General features: G+C 38.3%; 2 protein-coding genes across 3 annotated transcripts; one reads left to right on the top strand and one right to left on the bottom strand.

Annotated features, from left to right (window-relative positions):
- Positions 1 to 568: 568 nt before the first annotated feature.
- On the bottom strand, positions 569 to 1,626 carry LOC107790540 (transcription factor TCP11-like). The gene has a single exon (XM_016612472.2). The coding sequence runs from the start codon at positions 1,485 to 1,487 to the stop codon at positions 855 to 857; it is 633 nt and encodes a 210-aa protein (XP_016467958.1). The 5' UTR covers positions 1,488 to 1,626; the 3' UTR covers positions 569 to 854.
- A 3,546-nt stretch (positions 1,627 to 5,172) lies between these two features.
- On the top strand, positions 5,173 to 11,044 carry LOC107790542 (RNA polymerase sigma factor sigF, chloroplastic). 2 transcript variants are annotated; one of them, XM_016612476.2, is made up of 9 exons: positions 5,173 to 5,454; positions 7,395 to 7,546; positions 7,714 to 7,841; positions 7,940 to 8,146; positions 8,239 to 8,509; positions 8,597 to 8,827; positions 9,008 to 9,148; positions 9,342 to 9,542; positions 10,489 to 11,044. In XM_016612476.2, the coding sequence occupies exons 1-9, from the start codon at positions 5,355 to 5,357 to the stop codon at positions 10,774 to 10,776; spliced, it is 1,719 nt and encodes a 572-aa protein (XP_016467962.2). In that variant the 5' UTR covers positions 5,173 to 5,354; the 3' UTR covers positions 10,777 to 11,044. The 2 variants fall into 2 exon arrangements, with proteins under 2 accessions (XP_016467962.2, XP_016467963.2); XM_016612477.2 differs by having other exon boundaries at positions 5,214 to 5,454; positions 7,476 to 7,546.
- Positions 11,045 to 18,155: the final 7,111 nt, after the last annotated feature.

Here is an 18,155-nt window from a genome sequence, read left to right as displayed (position 1 = left end):
AAATCTCATATACTTTGTTATACTGGGTTTTATACTTTGTTGAGCTTGGAAAGGGAGCCGTGACATAACTGGTATAGTTGTTGCCATGTGATCAGGAAGTCACGGGTTCGAGCCGTAGAAAACGTCTCTGGTAGAAGTGCAGGATAAGAATGTGTATGATAGACCCTTGTGGTCTAGCCCTTCCCTAGACCTGCGCATAGCGGGAACTTAGTGCATCGAGCTAACCTTTTTTTATAGTTCGTTGAGCTGTCCTGCTATGAACACTAGTGAAAATTTCTTACCAAAATAAGATATGCAGCAAAATCCAATTGGGGTGGTAAATAATTTAGTCATGAGTGTAAAAACAAAGATAAAGGAATATATAAGCTAGTTTCAACTCTTCCAAGCTTATGGGAATGGATACTACAACAATAATTATGTCTCAATTGCAAACAAAAATGGAAATGAGAATGGATACAAGTTACTGTTATTATTAGGGTAGTAATTATACTAAAATTTAATTATTTAAAAAATAATAGAAACTGTTTTACCTAATGTGAAAGATAGGAAGTATTCAAAACCAGCTACATAATGTAACATCTTCCTTAGCCATAGCCACTACTAATTTACAAAAATCAAAAAGTTACTAACGGAATATATATCAGAAATTAACATCCTTTACCCTTGAATTAACCTTTTTTTACCAAAATCCCCAAAAATGTTGACCCTCCTTTGATCAATTTTACCAAAAACCCAAAAAATTGACCCTCCTTTGATCCTTACCACTCTTTTGGATATAGCAAAAAAGGAACTTAACTCTAGAAACTAACACATTGACCCCCCTTCCCCAAAAAAAAGTTGCCATGATTCCGTATCTACTTGTTATCATCCTCACCGGCGACTTTTTTCTCGCAGTCATCGGCAGTCACCGGCTGCAAAAGCAATGCCGTGAACGGCATGTGTCGATACTCATTGCCGGAAAATTCCAAAGCCGGTTGGTACAAGTCGAGCCGGCAACTCGGCGGCGGCGAGGTCATCGAGAAGATTCCGCCGCTCACCGGAAAACCAGAAACAGGCTGAGAACGGTTTACCGGAGCCAAAACAGACGGCGGTGACCGGGACAAGGGTACGCTCACCGCCGTCGTGATGACATGCCCCGACGGAACCGTGCCGGTACCGGTGGCAGCGATAATTGCCGGCTCCGCGTGGCGGAGCAGCCACTCGATGGTCTCGCCGTCTGTCCGATGACCTAGTTCCTTCGTCAGCTGAAAAACGCGCGCCGCGCATAACGCTGGCATCCTCACGCGCCGCCCTCTGCCGTTGACCTTCGTGTGCCTGTCTCTGTTTGAAGAAGTAGTAATCCTAGTAGATAAAGAATGCTTCTTTTTAGGACCCACCACAAGGGCATTTTTGTCATTAGACACTGAGTTAGTGCCACCACTTCCAGCGACGGCAACAGCGCCGGTGGATGGGGTGAAGTTGTGGTGGAGGACAAATTCTGAACCCATTATTAGGGTTTTTTTTGAATGAGGGAAAATGGAGGGAGTAGTACTTTGAGCTTTACGGATGATTTTTGATGACCCCACAACAAAAAAAGGTAAGAGTTTGGGGAGTTTTTTATAGGGGATAAAGAGGGGGGAAAAGCATTAAATGTGAAGTGAGATTGTTTTGGGTAGGTTTGTGGATTACTGACAATCTGTATCTTCTTGGTAACTGTGTCCGCTTTGGGCCTGTTAGAAGATTTCTAAGTCCACAACAGGAAAAAATCTTGAGAAATACTCCCTCCGCTTCAAAATAAATGATTTTTTTGGATGTTTTCACACAAATTAAGAAATTCATCTTTTAACATTTATGGTACGGTAAAATTTATAAGGTAAAAAGATAAGAATTTTTTGCGGTAAAAATATTTTTGTGATTAAAATCTTATGTTGTAAAATCCTACTCGGTACTCTCTTTCTTATTCTATAGATCTGTATATATATATTGTAGAAAAAATTTGCAAATATATACTGTATTTACCATTCGTAACTATACTTTCAAAAAATTACCATTCGACAAGCTATATTGGAATTTTATAACAAATCCACCTATAGTACTGAAACAAGAGATCAATTGTTTAGAACTGAAACAAGAGAGCAATGAGTGAGTTCGACTCTCAACCAGAGCATTTTATTTTTCTGTGTACTTAGGCATCTTGTATTTTGATACATACTGTATCATATACAGACACAAGCTATATTCGTTGCACGTTAGAATACAAGTGATACAAGTTGGTAACGATTGAACAGTACCTATGAATGGTAATTAGGCGAACTATAGTTACGTATGGTAATTAGGCTCTTAACTGTAGTACTTTATGAAAATTACTCTTTCAACGAATATAGTTGACACAAGCTATATTCGTTGCATATCTGAACACCAAGTGATAGAAGCTGGTAACAATTAAACAATAGCTATGAATAACAATTAGGCAAACTATAGTTACACATGATAATTAGGCTCTAAATTGTAGTACTTTGTGAAAATTTCTCCTTTTTGTATATATGTGAATTATATACATGTAATTTATATTTTTGATATACTTTTTAGCTAACAAATGCAATTAGTTCCCGACAAATTTTGTATTTTACCCTAAAATCTTGTTATGCTCTTGTGGGTCCCAAGAAACTTTTTTCTCGTCCCATTCAAACTAAGACACATAAATTAAAACGCATCGAGTAGTACAATATTTTAAATTTATGGTCTAAAATGAAGCCATAAATTATCATATTACGAGTTAAATGGAATTATTTAATATAAAAAAAAATATGTAATTCATTTTGAATCACATCAAAAAGGAAAATATGTCATAAGATAGGATAAAGGGAGTATTGTTACAAATTGTAAATTATAGTTAAAGTAAGAGTTGTTTTCTTTGATAGCAGTAGTTCTCTCTTTTAAGAAAGGACAGAGGAAAAATAGATTAGCAGTATTTTCTTAGTGGAAGTGGATTAACTAAATCCATGGTTGGATTAAGAGAACTTGGACAATTATTTTTGGAATAAATGTTAGTTTTTGCTAATCTTTTATGAACTTGACTTGAGAAAAGCTATTTCCCCATATCAGAATAAAATGAATGAACAATTTTCAAATTTTCAAATAAGTAATTCCATGGAGGCCAGACTAATTTGGCGTTTGGATTTGATTTTGATTGAATTTGAAAAATTATTTAAGAAGTTTTTGGAAGGTAGTTTAAGAGAGAATATGTATTTGGATTACTCTTTTGTAAAGAAACATATCTTAAGAATATTATGTAGTTCTTTTTTGAGATAATTTAGTAGGGATTGTATTTTGTTTAAATTATTTTGTATTGATTTTTGGGAAATCAAGTTTTTTCTAAACGAAAGATGATTGTTTTTCTTTTCTTTTCTTTTTCCTTTTGAAAATAGTTGAAAAAAACTTCATAGTCGAGGGGTTGTTTCGTTTAGTTTTTAGAATTACCTACACAAACGGTAAGATTGTTCAATTACAGATTCTTTTCTTAGTAAACTGGAGGTTAATAGCATTAAAGCAAATTAAGCAGTCATTAAATTTTAGTAAACCTTTTTTTTTTTGGTTTTCATCACAAAAAATTTCAACTAATACAATCTGGTCAAAGGTCCAATTTTTCAAAAAACGTCTCATCCAACTAATAGCTTATTCAGAACATGGCCTTTTCTTAAACACGAATCTAGAATTAAAATTTGATGAGTTTTATTTAAGTTTTTATCTCAATATTAAATTTATTATAATTTTAAAATTTGGGTTCATAATATAAATTATTGTTTTCTAATTTATTATTTTTCATATACATATAACATGTTTTTATGTTGAAAATATCAAACCAACAGCCGTTCGGTTCTGAATTACCCAGTTAAGTCTGCTTCTAAAAAATTATATTCAAACGAGAATATTCTAGAATTTGATCACCGCTATAATATTATCCGTGTATTGTTAAAACTTATTGAAATTACACTATATTTGGATCATTGTTTCCCATTGTTTTATAATGTATTGTATTGTATTGTATCGTATCGTTTTATGAATATAATGTTTGGATATATTGTATTATCTGTTATTGTTAAATAATATTTTGCTATTTAGTTTGACTGTATTGTACTGTATTGTAACTGATAAGTTTACTAAAATACCCTCATTTGTTTAAATATTAAATTTATAAAAAATAATGCATAAAAATAATTTTAAAAAATAAAACAGAGGAAGGCAAAACACCTTAAGAAAGTAAACAAAGGAGTGAGATAAAAGAAGGCAAAACAAAGGAACACAACTAATTAAAATTGAGTTAAAAGCAAATTAGGAGAAAAATAAAACAGAAGACGGCAAAATACATTTAACGTTGACGATAGAAGTTCTGAAAAAAACAAAGTACGTCATAGGTTGGAGACTTGGAGTTAAAATAGCAAAAAAAGCTAAAGGGTAAAATATAATTGTAGAGTAATAAGTTAGAATATAATTGGAAAGAAAAATAGGAAATAATGTCACCATAACAAATCGGTTGTTTCAACAAAGGAGACTTTTTATTTTTCTGGAACAATGAATTTAATAATACAATACAATCAATTTTAATGAAACAATCAAAACAAACATTATTTTGGGATAACAATGCAATACTATACAACGGGACCAATCATCCAAACAAGTTGTTAATAGGGTAAAGTTAAATTCGAAGTTGGAAATTTGAGACGGATTCGATCGAACTTGAAGCTGAAGAACGAAGAAGGAGCTGCAGCCAATTTCAAACATTTGTATGAAAACTTCAAACAAAAATTCCACTCATTTGGGTGAAATTTCAAGGAAAAAATGAAACTACACACAAATTTAGCTCCCTTATATATTAAGAATTATTACACAAATAGCCGGATCGATTCAATATTTACTTTTTTAGGCGGTATATATAAATAATACATTGATTATACACAGTTATACATATATATTCGCTGACTACTTTTAATTTAAGAAATTAGGTGTACGGCTATTTGGATATATTGGTGAAGTTGATTTTGAAAGGGCTAGACTTACAATTTAATAAATATCCTTTCTAAAATGCCAATGGTATTGTCCAAATAAATGAAAGATACAGGGGTACTATAGTCAATACAGTATAAAAAACCTCATCCGATGGGGTTTATCAATTCTGAGGCAAAGAACAAAAGAAGAGCCATCATATATACAAAACTTCAAACTTTTACAAAGCCATCACTTCAAGAAAACACACTCACGCACTAAAACCCCCTCTTAATTCTGAATAAAGATTGCCTTTTTGCAACCCCATATGCCAAGAAAATAGTTGTACAATATAAAGTGAAGAAATTCACAAAGAAAAAAAAATAGCAAAAATGGAGGCAGCTGGAAGAAACTTGCTTTCTTCACCACCAACAACTTTTTCTCATAAAACCCAACTCAGCAGAAGTTCCCCTTCTTCCATTTCCTCTTCAGGTAATTCTTAAATGTGTTGAATTTCAACTGTTTTTGCCTTTTGTGGTACTTGCAATGTTCCATTTGTCCATGTTTGTAACTTTAGTTTTAGAAAGATAATGACTTTAGGTGAAGGGGAGCTTTGGCGTAACTGGTAAAGTTGCCTCCATTTGACCAGGAGGTTGGGTTTAAGCTGTGTAAACAACCTTCCTCGGACCCTGCGCATAGCGGCAGCTTAGTGCACCAGGCTGCCCTCTTTTTTAATGGCTTTTAGTGAAAATGTAGCCTAAATTTGTTAATTCTGGATTAGTTATTCAATGTGTTTCCTAGTTACTTCTTTGCCATGATATTGATGCTAGATTGTTTCTTGGTTAATTGATAGAAATGACCATTAATTCTATGGTAAGTGTGCCATGTTGGTTGAGGGAATGGACTGTTGTCTCCTTATATTATCTTGGGCAATCCTCGTCTCCAATGGCGGAGCTAGATCTTAGGATGCGGGTTCGACCGAAACCAGTAGCTTTGTCCCAAACTGTATAATTGTTTTAAAAAATCCATTGGATATATATAAATTATTAATTTAGAACCCAATAACTTAAAGGGATTAGAATCCCAAACCCATAAGTTTCAATTTATGGCTCCGCCTCTGTGTCGTCTCATGAGCTAGCTTTTGGAATTGTGTTAGGTCCGATGTATATATGCATTTTTTTTTACATTCTTTTCTTAGTTACCATTGAAAGTAAAAGATGGAGTTAAGAATGAGTTTAGCTATGTGAGTTATGTGAACTGAAACAATCTCAAATATATCTTCTGCTTCATTTTCTATCCAATTCAGGTTTTCTGATTTTGGACTTTCTCATATTTTTGTGATATTTTCATGTTTAGGGATTTTTCCAGATTTCAATTATCTAATGTTGGGTTTTTAATGTTTTCTTGGAGGATAGAATTTAATTAAATTTATGATGGTTTTCAAAAATTGAGCTTCTAAAACTGAGCTTGTGAGGTCAGTTTGATGAAGGAATTCGAGTTACAAATATCATTATTGTAACCAGATAGTAGGTAGTGAATTTTGTCACATTTCTGAATATATCCTGTAAGGATGCACAGACGTTTTTTAATTTTCTACAAGGCTTCATTCATAATCGGGGTTTTTCTATTGTTGTGCTGATAACAAAATATTTCTTTTCTCCCACTATATTTCCGTTCTCTCCCTATTTTCTCAGAACGACAAAGAACTCTCATACGGGCTCCACCTCATATTTGGTCAAAGTCAAACATTCTTTTTCGTTATCGCCATAATGTGTCAGACTTTTCTAGTTTTTATCACAACATGGTGATTGTCACCACTCACCAGCAGGAGAGACCACAGATTGAAGGTCAATATTAAGATGGTTTATAATAGACATAAGAATTTAAGTACATAGTATTTAACTAAAGTTGTTTTTCCTTGACATAAGAATTTAAGCACATAGTATTTAACTAAAGTTGTTCCTTAGTATTGAAAATCCGTAGATACCATAAAAATGATTCTCCTTATGAAAGATTTCTTTGATTGTGTGTAATCACTTCTTCTCGATACAGAAAAAGAAAGAGTTTCTAGTTTCAATGACTTACTGGCGTTGTCCTTTACTGCCAGATATCTGTAAAATAGAGGATAGAATCCCAATGCATAGTATTGAACTGTCTGTTAAGAGGACTAACTATCTGAGGCATACCAGAAATATGCCAAATTTGGCTAGGACAAATGATTGTTAGAAGGGTTATCCGAAGAAATTAGGTGAACTTTAGTACTATTGCATTGCTTCCTTAGAGGTGTTTTTTTAATTTTTATGCGGTAGGCCGTAGCAGCCTGTGACATTTGTACTCTGCTTTTGTAGCTGCAGCTTTCAACCGTTTCATGACTTGTGAATAATCCTATTTCTTAAGGACATTAGTTTAATATTACATGATAAAACTTGCAGTTCTGATGCTTTATGAGCATGTTGCTCCTGCGCTTACTTCAGTGCCACATGCTTATTTGGTTCGACATGTTCCTGCATCAGTTATCAATCCGGAGCAGCAGTTTGAGAATCGGCTGCAATTACACTCGGTAAAGGAAGAGAAAACATCCCTGGTGAGTTTCTCGGAGTTCATGACTTTACATTGAGAAACATTTGTCGTCGTTTCATTGTATTACAGTTCTTAAATATGTGGAAACTTTATGGTATGCATACAACTACCTTTCTAAGCAATATTCTTGTGATCGTTAATTTAATGTGGCCCTGATTTTTCTTGCTGAAGGCAACTATAGATAGGCGGCTTGTGGAAGCTGCATCCTCAGCAATGGAAGAGAATGACGCTGTTGATTCGGAGCAAAATATAAATGCTTTGCAAGTGCAGCTACTTCGTTCGCCTGGTCTATCATATTTGTAAGATGAAGTGAATACATGTGTTGAATCATTATTGTGCACGTAGCATTCTTTATAGTGCAGTCATTCACTAATTTACTTTGTGGTTTTGCTGGTAGATTTTCCTCGTACCATCTGAAGGAAAAAGTACCACTAACTCTGGATACGGAATCTCTTTCCGACAAGGGAGAGAAATTAATGAACTTCGAACCACACAACGTGGTTGCTCTTGCTAGAAAGGCTTTGTTGGCATCAAGAGAGGCAGCATTATTAGCTGAGGACTCCAAATTACTTGGGACTAACTTTGATGACTCTATTTTTCCAAAGTCAGTTTCGTTAGCTCCCTAGAAAATATCCGTGTTAGTTTTCATTTTGATAGTTATCTTCATAATCTATGATCCTGCATTTTGATTTTCAGTTTGCTGTCCACAAATTTGACTGATGATAAACTGAAAGATCAAAGAATAGCGAGGTCAACACGTCTTCTAGAGAGGCGTTCTAAGAAAAGGGGAGCTCCAACATCAAAACATCAAGTTCAGGAGACAAATCGTTCAGAGAGGCCAGATGTGCGGAGAAGAGTGAACGAATCTATTGATCTTAATGATCCTCTTCGAATGTTTCTATGGGGTCCCGAAACTAGACAACTTTTAACAGTCAAAGAGGAGTCCGAATTGATTGTCAAGATACAGGTATTATTGCCTTCTTGTCTCCGTTCCTATAGAAATTGTTTTTCATAAAGCAACAACGAGTCAATTCAATATCTGGTCATGTTTCAGAATACCATGAAATTACAAGAAGTGAAGCATCGGCTTCAAACTCAGTTTGATCGTGAACCGACATTGATCGAGTGGGCTGAAGCTGCAGGACTTACTTCTCGAGAATTGCAGTCACAGCTTCGTTCTGGCAAGAGCAGCCGTGACAAATTAATTAACGCCAATTTGCGAATGGTGGTTCATATTGCTAAGCAATATCAAGGGCGTGGTCTCAGCCTTCAGGATTTATTGCAGGTAAATGGAGATTAAGAACACATAAGACATAAATAATTTGGCCACCATTCTGAGATATGTTTGTATAGCTAAGCAATATCAAGGGTGAGTAACATTGAGAACAGGGAATTTTCTTGTCTTTGGGTTTATCATTTAGTTATTTGTTTTTACTTTGCCTGGTGATGGACTGGGTTGTTGCAGGAGGGAAGCGTGGGACTTATGAAGAGTGTCGAGAAGTTCAAGCCTCAAGCTGGTTGCCGATTTCCCACCTATGCATACTGGTGGATAAGGCAAGGAGTTAGGAAGGCCATATTTCAACATTCTAGGACAATTCGTTTGCCAGTAATGCCCTCTTATAGGATTACTATGTTGAATTTTTGCATATAAACTAAAGTGTGACTTTCCATTTGTTGGTTTAAAATTTTCCCAAAGTTCACTAATGTGAAATTTTTGCAAGAAGCTAAATTCTTTCTATTTGTTTGTGATGACTGTTGATCCATATCTGGATATCTAAGTAACTGACCTGGAATTGCAGGAAAATGTGTATGCCCTACTCTCCAAGGTAAAAGACGCCAAAAAGTTATGCATCCAACAAGGTAATCATCATCCAACCAGAGAAGACATTGCTTCATGTGCTGGAATGAGTGTGGAAAGGTTGCAGAGTCTGCTTTCAGCGGCTAGAACACCTCTTTCAATGCAACAGTCAGTGTGGACAGATCAAGATGCTACTTTCCAGGTGATCTTTCCTTGTGCCAATTCATGCTTTCAAGGAACTCACTAAGTAAATCACAATGTATGAAACAAGAAAACTCCTATATTTTTCTCCAATTCATAGGAAAATCTCTAAAACTTCTTCTGGTGTTCCCTGGTTTACGAGTCAGAAGGATATTACTCTATATTGTTTTGTGGCTCACATGCGCTACTGGTTAGTCCAAGGGGGGCTATAAAAATCTGGTTAAAAATAGAAATTTCCGAGCATTAAATTGAACTGAGAAGCATGTGGTGAAAGAGCTGCATTTTTAGCAGAAGAAATGGTGTTAACTGCTTTTGCGCTACAAGCATGAGCCATCTATAGTTTGGGTAGGCAGTGAAGGTTTGGTTCTCACTACATCTTCTGCTGCTCACTACCTATTGATGATATCTATAGAGGCGGATTTAGAATTTGAACTTTATGAGTTCGAGTTCGGGATTCTACCACAACCCATTTGATTTACGGGGTCAAAATCTATTATTTGTACTTATTTAGTGAATTTTCTAACTTACACACAGGGTCTGGAGCCAAAACTATTAGGTTCAGATATACCCGTAACATTAGCACTACCTCTACCCCTCTTTCTACAAGGAGACGTTCAAAGAAATGCATGGAAGTGCCATTTCGTCTTTATATATGTTTTTCGCCGGAGGAAAAAATTACTAGGAAGTGTTTTCCATGTTTATGACTTTCTTTGCTTTCAGCAACTCTGTTTATGTACTCTTTTCTCTAGCATTTCTTGGGTTTTTCGACTATGTTCTGTTACGAAATGTGATTATGTGTTATCTCTCTCCAGAGAATGGTATGTATGTGTGCAAGATTTAGGTATCCGCCTCTAATAATTGACTTCTATGATGCAGGTGTCTAACTTTAAAATCTCCTATCTTGTTTGACACTTACTGAAGAGAGAATATCGTCTTTTTTAATCCAGGAAATTACAGCTGACAATGCAATTGAAGCACCAGAACTGAGTGTGTCAAAGCAACTTATGAGGCGACACGTACGTAACCTTCTAAATGTTCTGAGTCCAAAGGAGAGGAAAATAATCCGACTTAGATTTGGCATTGGAGATGGTAAACGGAAGTCGCTCTCCGAAATAGGTGCTGTTTTTGGACTCTCAAAGGAGCGAGTTCGACAGCTGGAGAGCCGTGCACTATACAGGCTAAAGCAGAATCTTAGCAGCCATGGGCTTGATGCCTATAATGATTTGCTCTTTTAGGTCCGAGTCTCGTCAATTCACACAATGAGATTCAAAGTGGAGCAGTGGCTGATGAGGGCAGATGTAGTTAACAATGCACAGTACATACAAGTAGCTCGCTTTCTTTCTCTATTTGACTTTGCTTTACAGACAGTGGTGATCATGTTGATCTTGTTCCGACCCTCTTTTGATTTTGTAAGTATCAAGTTGTAAATCTTTTCTTTCTTCATCCTGACATTTATCCAAATGTAAAATTTTTCTAAAGTTACATAGACAGCTATATTAACAATGTTCTTTTCTAGCTCTTCTGCTTGGAAATGGTGTTGAGTGCCTGAACAAAAGTCCCGTATTAGAAGTTGACAAGAAATAAAAGTTATATGAAGTGTAGTTATACACTAAATGGTACGAGTCTTTGGGAAAACCATGCGGACTTGAGTTAAGGCGGATCATATCATGGTAAGAGTCGCCTTTGGTATGGCATAGTTCAACAAATGGTATTAGAGCCTATGGTTCAGAGAGCTAGATTTAGCCGAGGACCTATCGGAAAGAGCCTCTCTACCCTTCGCGCGTAGGGTTAAGGCTGCGTACATCTTACCCGCTCCAGACTCCACTTGTGGGTAACCGGGTTTTTTGTTGTTGTTGTTGGTTCGGAGAGCCAGGTGTGGAAAGACACAAAATATTTCTGTATACGGCCGAAATTAGGTATGCCCGATTTCACGGGCTCGAGGGGTCGCTTCAAGCCCGAGTTTAGGATGGGTCGAGTTCGAGCCCGATGGACCAAGCTCGAGCCCGATGACAGAATATAAGGTTCGAAGATCGAAGTACGCAATGAGCGCCGAAGCCGAGTATGATCAACTCCGAGGTGATGCTGTTACGAGTTTGTAACAGAAATAGCAAAATTCCTGCCACGCCCTCAAAGATCATGGCGTAAATTCCGGAATAGATTTGTACGAGTTTGTACTAATCTATACTAGGCGGTTAGACAACTGTCCCAATAAGATTCTTTACTGTAAATAGAAATGTATCTTATTTAAGGTTTCCCCTACCCCAATCATTTGTAACCATCATCAATCATGGGTAAAAGAATATACTCTCTTACTTTCTTGTTCATTGCTCGTCAGAATTGTCCTTTAACTTTATTATGCTTATTTTATTGTTCTTGGCCTACCTCGAGGTCACCTTAGCTCGAGGTCGTGATTAGCCTGCACACTTATTTGATTTTACTTCTTTTATTTATACGTCAGATTTCTTGGTTATTAGTTAGTATTGAACTAATCACATATCTTTAAAACAATAAACAAGTTTAATTGTTACTCGTATTTTTGAGGTAAACAATTTGGCGCCCACCGTAGGGCTAAAGATAATAGTGGTTGTTTCAGCACTGATTCTGATAACACACGTTATTTTCACACTTGTTCTTGTCAAGAATTTTTGTTCTCAGGTTAAAACATGTCAAACTCACAAAACACACCCATACACGGCGATAATGGTCTTGGATTTCATGGAGAAAACAATAATGTAGGGATCGGTGTACCAGCGAATACCTTGGGAAAATGCCAAATGTGGAACCAGTCGATGTTAGTTCACACATTGCTTTGAATGCGGATTTAGGCGCAGACCCCGGAGGAAGTGTACGCAGGGAAGCCCGATCTGGTGGCCAAGGAACACAGGGTATAGGAGATGGGGGAATCAGCCTCCAAGTAATATTCTAGATGTTGCAAGCTCAACAGGTTGCTACCGCTCAACTTCAAAGTCAACACAAAACTCCAAGTAAGTCGAACCAGAAAACAATCGACGTAATGAACCGGTGCCAGAAAGATCAAACAGTAATGGCTCGGGGACTGATCACACAATTATGAGGATGCTCGAGGAACTCACCAAGAGAATCGAGTCCGGGGAGAAAAAGATTGAGGATAATGACAAAAAAGTGGAGACTTATAACTCCCGTGTTGATCAAATACCAAGGGCACCCCCGGTCTTAAAAGGTTTGGATGCCAAGAAATTTATACAAAGCCATTCCCTCCGAGTGCAGATCCGAAGCCCATTCCTAAAAAGTTCCGTATGCCCTATATACCCAAATACAACGGGACAACCGATCCTAATAAACATATTACCTCATACACTTGCGGGATTAAAGGAAATGACTTAAACGATGATGAGATCGAGTCAATATTGTTGAAAACATTTGGAGAAACTTTGTCAAAGGGAGCCATGATTTGGTATCACAACTTGCCACCGAATTCTATCGATTCGTTTGCTATGTTAGCAGACGCCTTTGTGAAAGCACATGCCTGGTCCATAACGGTTGCGACAAGGAAATCGAACATTTTTATGATAAGACAGAGAAATGATGAGATGCTAAGGGAGTTCGTATCCCGATTTCAAATGGAGCGAATGGAATTACCACCGTTCTCGGATGATTGGGCAGTACAAGCTTTTATGCAGGGGTTGAACGAGCGGAGTTCGATCGCGCCACAACAGTTGAAGCAAAATCTGGTCGAGTATCCAGCTGTGACTTGAGCAAATATACATAATCGTTATCAATGGAAGATCAGGGTCGAGGACGGCCAGTTGAGAGCCCCCTCGGGCTCAGTTCATCCAAATAGGTTGGCGGTTAAGGCCCCGAGGGATACAGACAGGGAAGTAAGATCAAATAGGGAACGATATCAGCCATATGTCTCGGATTGAAGAAATAACGGTTCGGGGCGCAATCCTCTTCGGAACGATAGGAGAAACGATCGAGGACAAAATTCTCGGGGACTTATGAGTAAGCATGGTTTTGATAAACATACCAATCCTGCAGAAGCACCTCAGTTGTCGGAGTATAATTTCAGCGTAGATGATTCGGGCATCGTGTCGACTATTGGAAGAATCAAAGACACCAGGTAGCCCAGGCCTATACAAACCGATCCTTCTCAAAGAAATCCAAACTTGATACGTTAATATCATGGCACACATGGCCATAGGACCGAAGACTGCAGGCGGCTAAGGGAGGAGGTAGCTCGATTGTTCAACGAGGGTCACTTCGAGAGTTTCTCGGTGATCGAGCTAAGAACCACTTCAGGGAAAGAGATGCAACAGAAGAAATAAGCAGGAAGAACCGCAACATGTAATTCATATGATCGTTGGCGGTGTCGATGTTCCACAAGGGCCTGTATTCAAACGGACCAAGGTGTCGATCACCAGAGAAAAACGAACTCGGAGTTTTGTGCCCGAAGGTGTCCTATCATTCAATGATGAGGAAGCGGAAGGCATATCTCAGCCGCACAATGACGCCCTGGTAATTCTATTTTGTTAAATAAAATTCAAGTTAAACGTGTTCTAGTGAATCTAGGTAGCTCAGCAAATATAATCAGATCGAGGGTCGTAGAGCAGCTTGGCCTGCATGACCAAATTGTACCTGCATCTCGAGTCCTAAATGGATTCAACATGGCAAGCGAAACAATGAAGTGGGAGATAGTCCTACCAGTGAACGTGGCCAGGACCATCCAAGATACAAAATTCCATGTCATCGAAGGCGACATGAGATATAATGCACTACTCGGGAGGCCGTGGATCCGCAACATGAGGGCAATACCTTCAACCTTTTATCAGATGATGAAATTCCCAATAGTGGATGGTGTGAAGATGGTTTATGGAGAACAACACGCTGCAAAGGAAATGTTTGCAGTCGACGATGTGGCACCGATGCCAGTTCCTTTGACCTCGAAAAAATCGAGCACCAAAGATAAGCAGACGGCCAAATAGCAATCACCGTCCCAGCCTCGATCGAACCGGAGGAACATGTAATCGAAGAAGAAGAAGAGGATTTCCAAAGTGATCGCTGCCAACTCGACGCTACACTAAGGTAGGAAGAGCGGGTCGCAATTGCTTTTACCCGATATGAGGGCCGAGATCGATTTCCTCAGGGAGCTAGTAGTGGAGTTGGATTGTCTGTCTAGCCTAGAGATGTGTTTGTACTCCTAATGTCACTTCAAACATTTTTGGGTTTTCGAATTATAACTATTTTTATAAAACTATTGATTAACACTAAATTATGCTACGAGAATATTTCTAAGTTGTATCTAGTGGGAAGAAGGGCACTAGGGTCGTGACACTACCTAGGTGGCTAATTGACGGGTAGATGTTACTAAGGTTCGATTGACATAATTGGGGCTTATGTTATAACCGTTGCACAATTTTACCCACTCTCACACCTCTAGGTAGAGAAAGTGATTTTGCCCAATTGACTCTCTCGAGACCAAATGGGTAGGAAAATTAGAGCAAGCAACTAGGGTTCAAGTAGGGTAATTACTCTCTTAAGGTTTAACCCGTTAATTGGGACTATCATTTCTCATGAGTCCATCCCAATTCCTTATTGGGTCAATTTTGGGGTCATAGACTCTCTTTCTCAAGAAGAGTTAAACCCACAAAGCTTGAATCAGTGTTTGCAACCACCAATTCTATATTAAAACATAAAATCAACCCAAATAGCAAACACCCATAGTCAATCTAACATTAGATGACAACACCCATCAATTACCCACACTAGGGTTGAGCCACAACCCTAGTTGATGAGTTTAGCTACTCATACTTGAAGAAGAAAATAAAGAAATAGATGAAGAACTAAGCATATTAATTGATTGCTAAAATTAAACTACAAGAATCTATTGTAAATGTAAAGCAAAAGTGCCAAAAATGGCTACAAAATTCGTTCTCACGAGCACAACCCTTGTCTGATATATCTCCTCCCCTAAAAAAAGGTAAAATGTTCTATTTATACTAGGCTGGAAAAACTGGACAAAAATACCCCTGCGGGGTCAGTGCGGGCCGCACTAAATGGACCGCGGGCGCACTAGGCTCTTTGACTTTGACTTGTGCTTCTCTGAACTTGGACTCCGCGAACCGCGTAGAATGGACCGCGGCCGCGGAGGGAGCTGGCACGGTCCGCGCAATCACAACCGCGGACCGCATGGCACTGACTTTGCAAACTTTCATCTCTCTGAATCCCATGACCGCGGACCACACAAAAGAGTAGTGCGGCCGCGGAGCTTTCACCGCAGATCGCGAGATGTGTACCGCGTCCGCGTTTCTTCTAGCCTGATTCACCAACTCTCTGAACCACCTAGTGCGGTCGCATTCCACTTTGCGTAGTCCGCACTATGCCTTCTTTTCTTAAATTTCTTCGTCACTTTGTCGATCAAACCTGTAATCAAGCACAACTTGTAAGCCTTTTAGGACTATTTTGTAACAATATATGATAGAAGCATAGGCATGTAGGGGCATAAAACACATTAAAACCCTAACTTATCAACTTACTCCTCGAACTTTTGTTATTCTCGAAGAGTCAGATACAACCAAGTCAACGGTCGAGGAACTGGAACAGGTCATACTGATCGAGTACATGCCCGAGAGAAAGGTATACCTAGGAATGAGATTAACCCCCGAACTCATGAAAAAACTCGTTCAATTTCTTATCGATAATATGGATTGTTTTGCTTGGTCCCATTTAGACATGACAGGGATCCCACCAGAAATAACAACACACCGGCTAAGCATTGACCCCAGGTTCAAACCAGTAAAACAAAAAAGAAGGCCCCAGTCCGAGGTGAAGCGTGCATTCATAAAAGATGAGGTAACTAAACTTCTTAAAATAAGGTCCATTAGGGAGGTAAACTATCCCGAGTGGTTAGCCAACGTAGTTGTAGTCCCTAAAAGGGAACAAACTTAGCATGTGCATAGATTATAAGGATTTGAACAAGGCATGCCTTAAAGACTCTTTTTCACTGCCTAGCATCGATCGCATGATCGATGCCACGACCATCCATGAGATCCTTACCTTTCTTGATGCATACTCCGGGTACAATCAAATTCAGATGAACCTGGAGGACCATGAGAATACCTCGTTTAGCACTAAGTTTGGAACATACTATTACAATGTAATGCCTTTCGGGCTAAAAAAATGCCGGAGCTACATACTAACATTTAGTTAATAGAATGTTAGGGGAACAAATAGGTAAATCAATGGAAGTTTATATTGACGATATGTTGGTTAAGTCCCTGCGCAGAGGACCATTTAACTCATTTGTAGGAAACATTCAAAATCTTGATGAAGTACAACATGAAGCTTAACCCAGAAAAATGTGCCTTCGGGGTTGGTTCCGGCAAGTTGCTCGGGTTCATGGTATCAAATCGAGGGATCGAAATCAACCCCGACAAGATCAAGGCCATCAAATATATCACTATCGTAGATAGTGTGAAAGCCATACAAAGGTTAACAGGACGGATAGCCACCTTGAATCGATTCATTTCAAGGTCATCAGATCGAAGTCATAGGTTCTTTTCCTTGCTCAAAAACAAAAAAAAATTTGCGTGGACCCCAGAATGCCAACAAGCATTGGAGCAATTGAAGCGATATTTATCGATTCCACCTTTGCTTCACACTCCAAAGGTAGATGAAAAGCTTTAGTTATATCTGGCAGTGTCCGAGATAGCAGTAAGTGGGATACTAGTTCGAGAAGAGCAAGGTACGCAATTCCCTGTTTATTATGTAAGTCGGACTTTATGAGATGCTGAAACTAGATACCCACACTTAGAAAAATTAGCACTTGCATTAATAAGCGCATCTAGAAAGCTAAAGCCATATTTCCAGTGTCACCCAATATGTGTGTTAACCACTTATCCTCTCCGAAATAGTTTACATAAGCCTGAGATGTCAGGCCGATTGGCCAAATGGGCAGTCGAACTTGGCAGGTATGATATCGAATATCAACTATGAACAGCCATTAAGTCTCAAATCTTGGTAGACTTCATGGCCGATTTTACACCAACCCTCGTGCCCGAAGTGGAAAAAGAACTTCTACTAAGATCAGGTACATCATCTGGGTATGGACCCTCTTCACGGACGGTGCCTCGAATGTGAAAGGGTCTGGGATTGGCATCGTTTTGAAGCCACCTACCGGTAACACCATTAGACAATCTATTAAAACTTCTAGGTTGACTAATAATGAGGCCGAGTATGAGGCCATGATTGTAGGTCACGAGCTAGCTAAAAGCTTGGGGGCTGAAGTTATTGAAGCCAAGTGCGATTCTCTGTTGGTGGTAAATCAAGTAAATAAAAGCTTTGAAGTTCGAGAGGATAAGATGCAAAGATATTTTGACAAGTTACAAGTAACCTTGCACCGCTTCAAGGAATGGACTCTAGATCATGTGCCTCGAGAACAAAACATTGAGGTTGATACACTTGCTAACTTGGGGTCATCAGTTGAAGAAGATGATATTGTCCAGGGAATTGTCGTCCAATTATCGAGATTTGTGGTCGAAGAGGGTCATGCCGAGATAAATTCTACAAGTTTGACTTGGGATTGTAGGAATAAGTATATCGAATATTTGAAAAATGGAAAGCTCCCATCGGATCACAA

Source organism: Nicotiana tabacum, chromosome 10 (assembly GCF_000715075.1).
Source record: "Nicotiana tabacum cultivar K326 chromosome 10, ASM71507v2, whole genome shotgun sequence".
Classification (NCBI taxonomy): Eukaryota; Viridiplantae; Streptophyta; class Magnoliopsida; order Solanales; family Solanaceae; genus Nicotiana; species Nicotiana tabacum.
This window is presented reverse-complemented; position numbering and strand designations above follow the sequence as displayed.

Excerpts from the sequence above, each read along its gene's own strand:
- LOC107790540 (XM_016612472.2), bottom strand. The coding sequence starts at position 1,487 with ATGGGTTCAGAATTTGTCCTCCACCACAACTTCACCCCATCCACCGGC.
- LOC107790542 (XM_016612476.2), top strand. The coding sequence starts at position 5,355 with ATGGAGGCAGCTGGAAGAAACTTGCTTTCTTCACCACCAACAACTTTT. Across the intron at positions 7,547-7,713 it reads AGGAAGAGAAAACATCCCTG|GCAACTATAGATAGGCGGCT; the intron begins GTGAGTTTCTCG and ends TTCTTGCTGAAG. Across the intron at positions 8,147-8,238 it reads GATGACTCTATTTTTCCAAA|TTTGCTGTCCACAAATTTGA; the intron begins GTCAGTTTCGTT and ends TTTGATTTTCAG.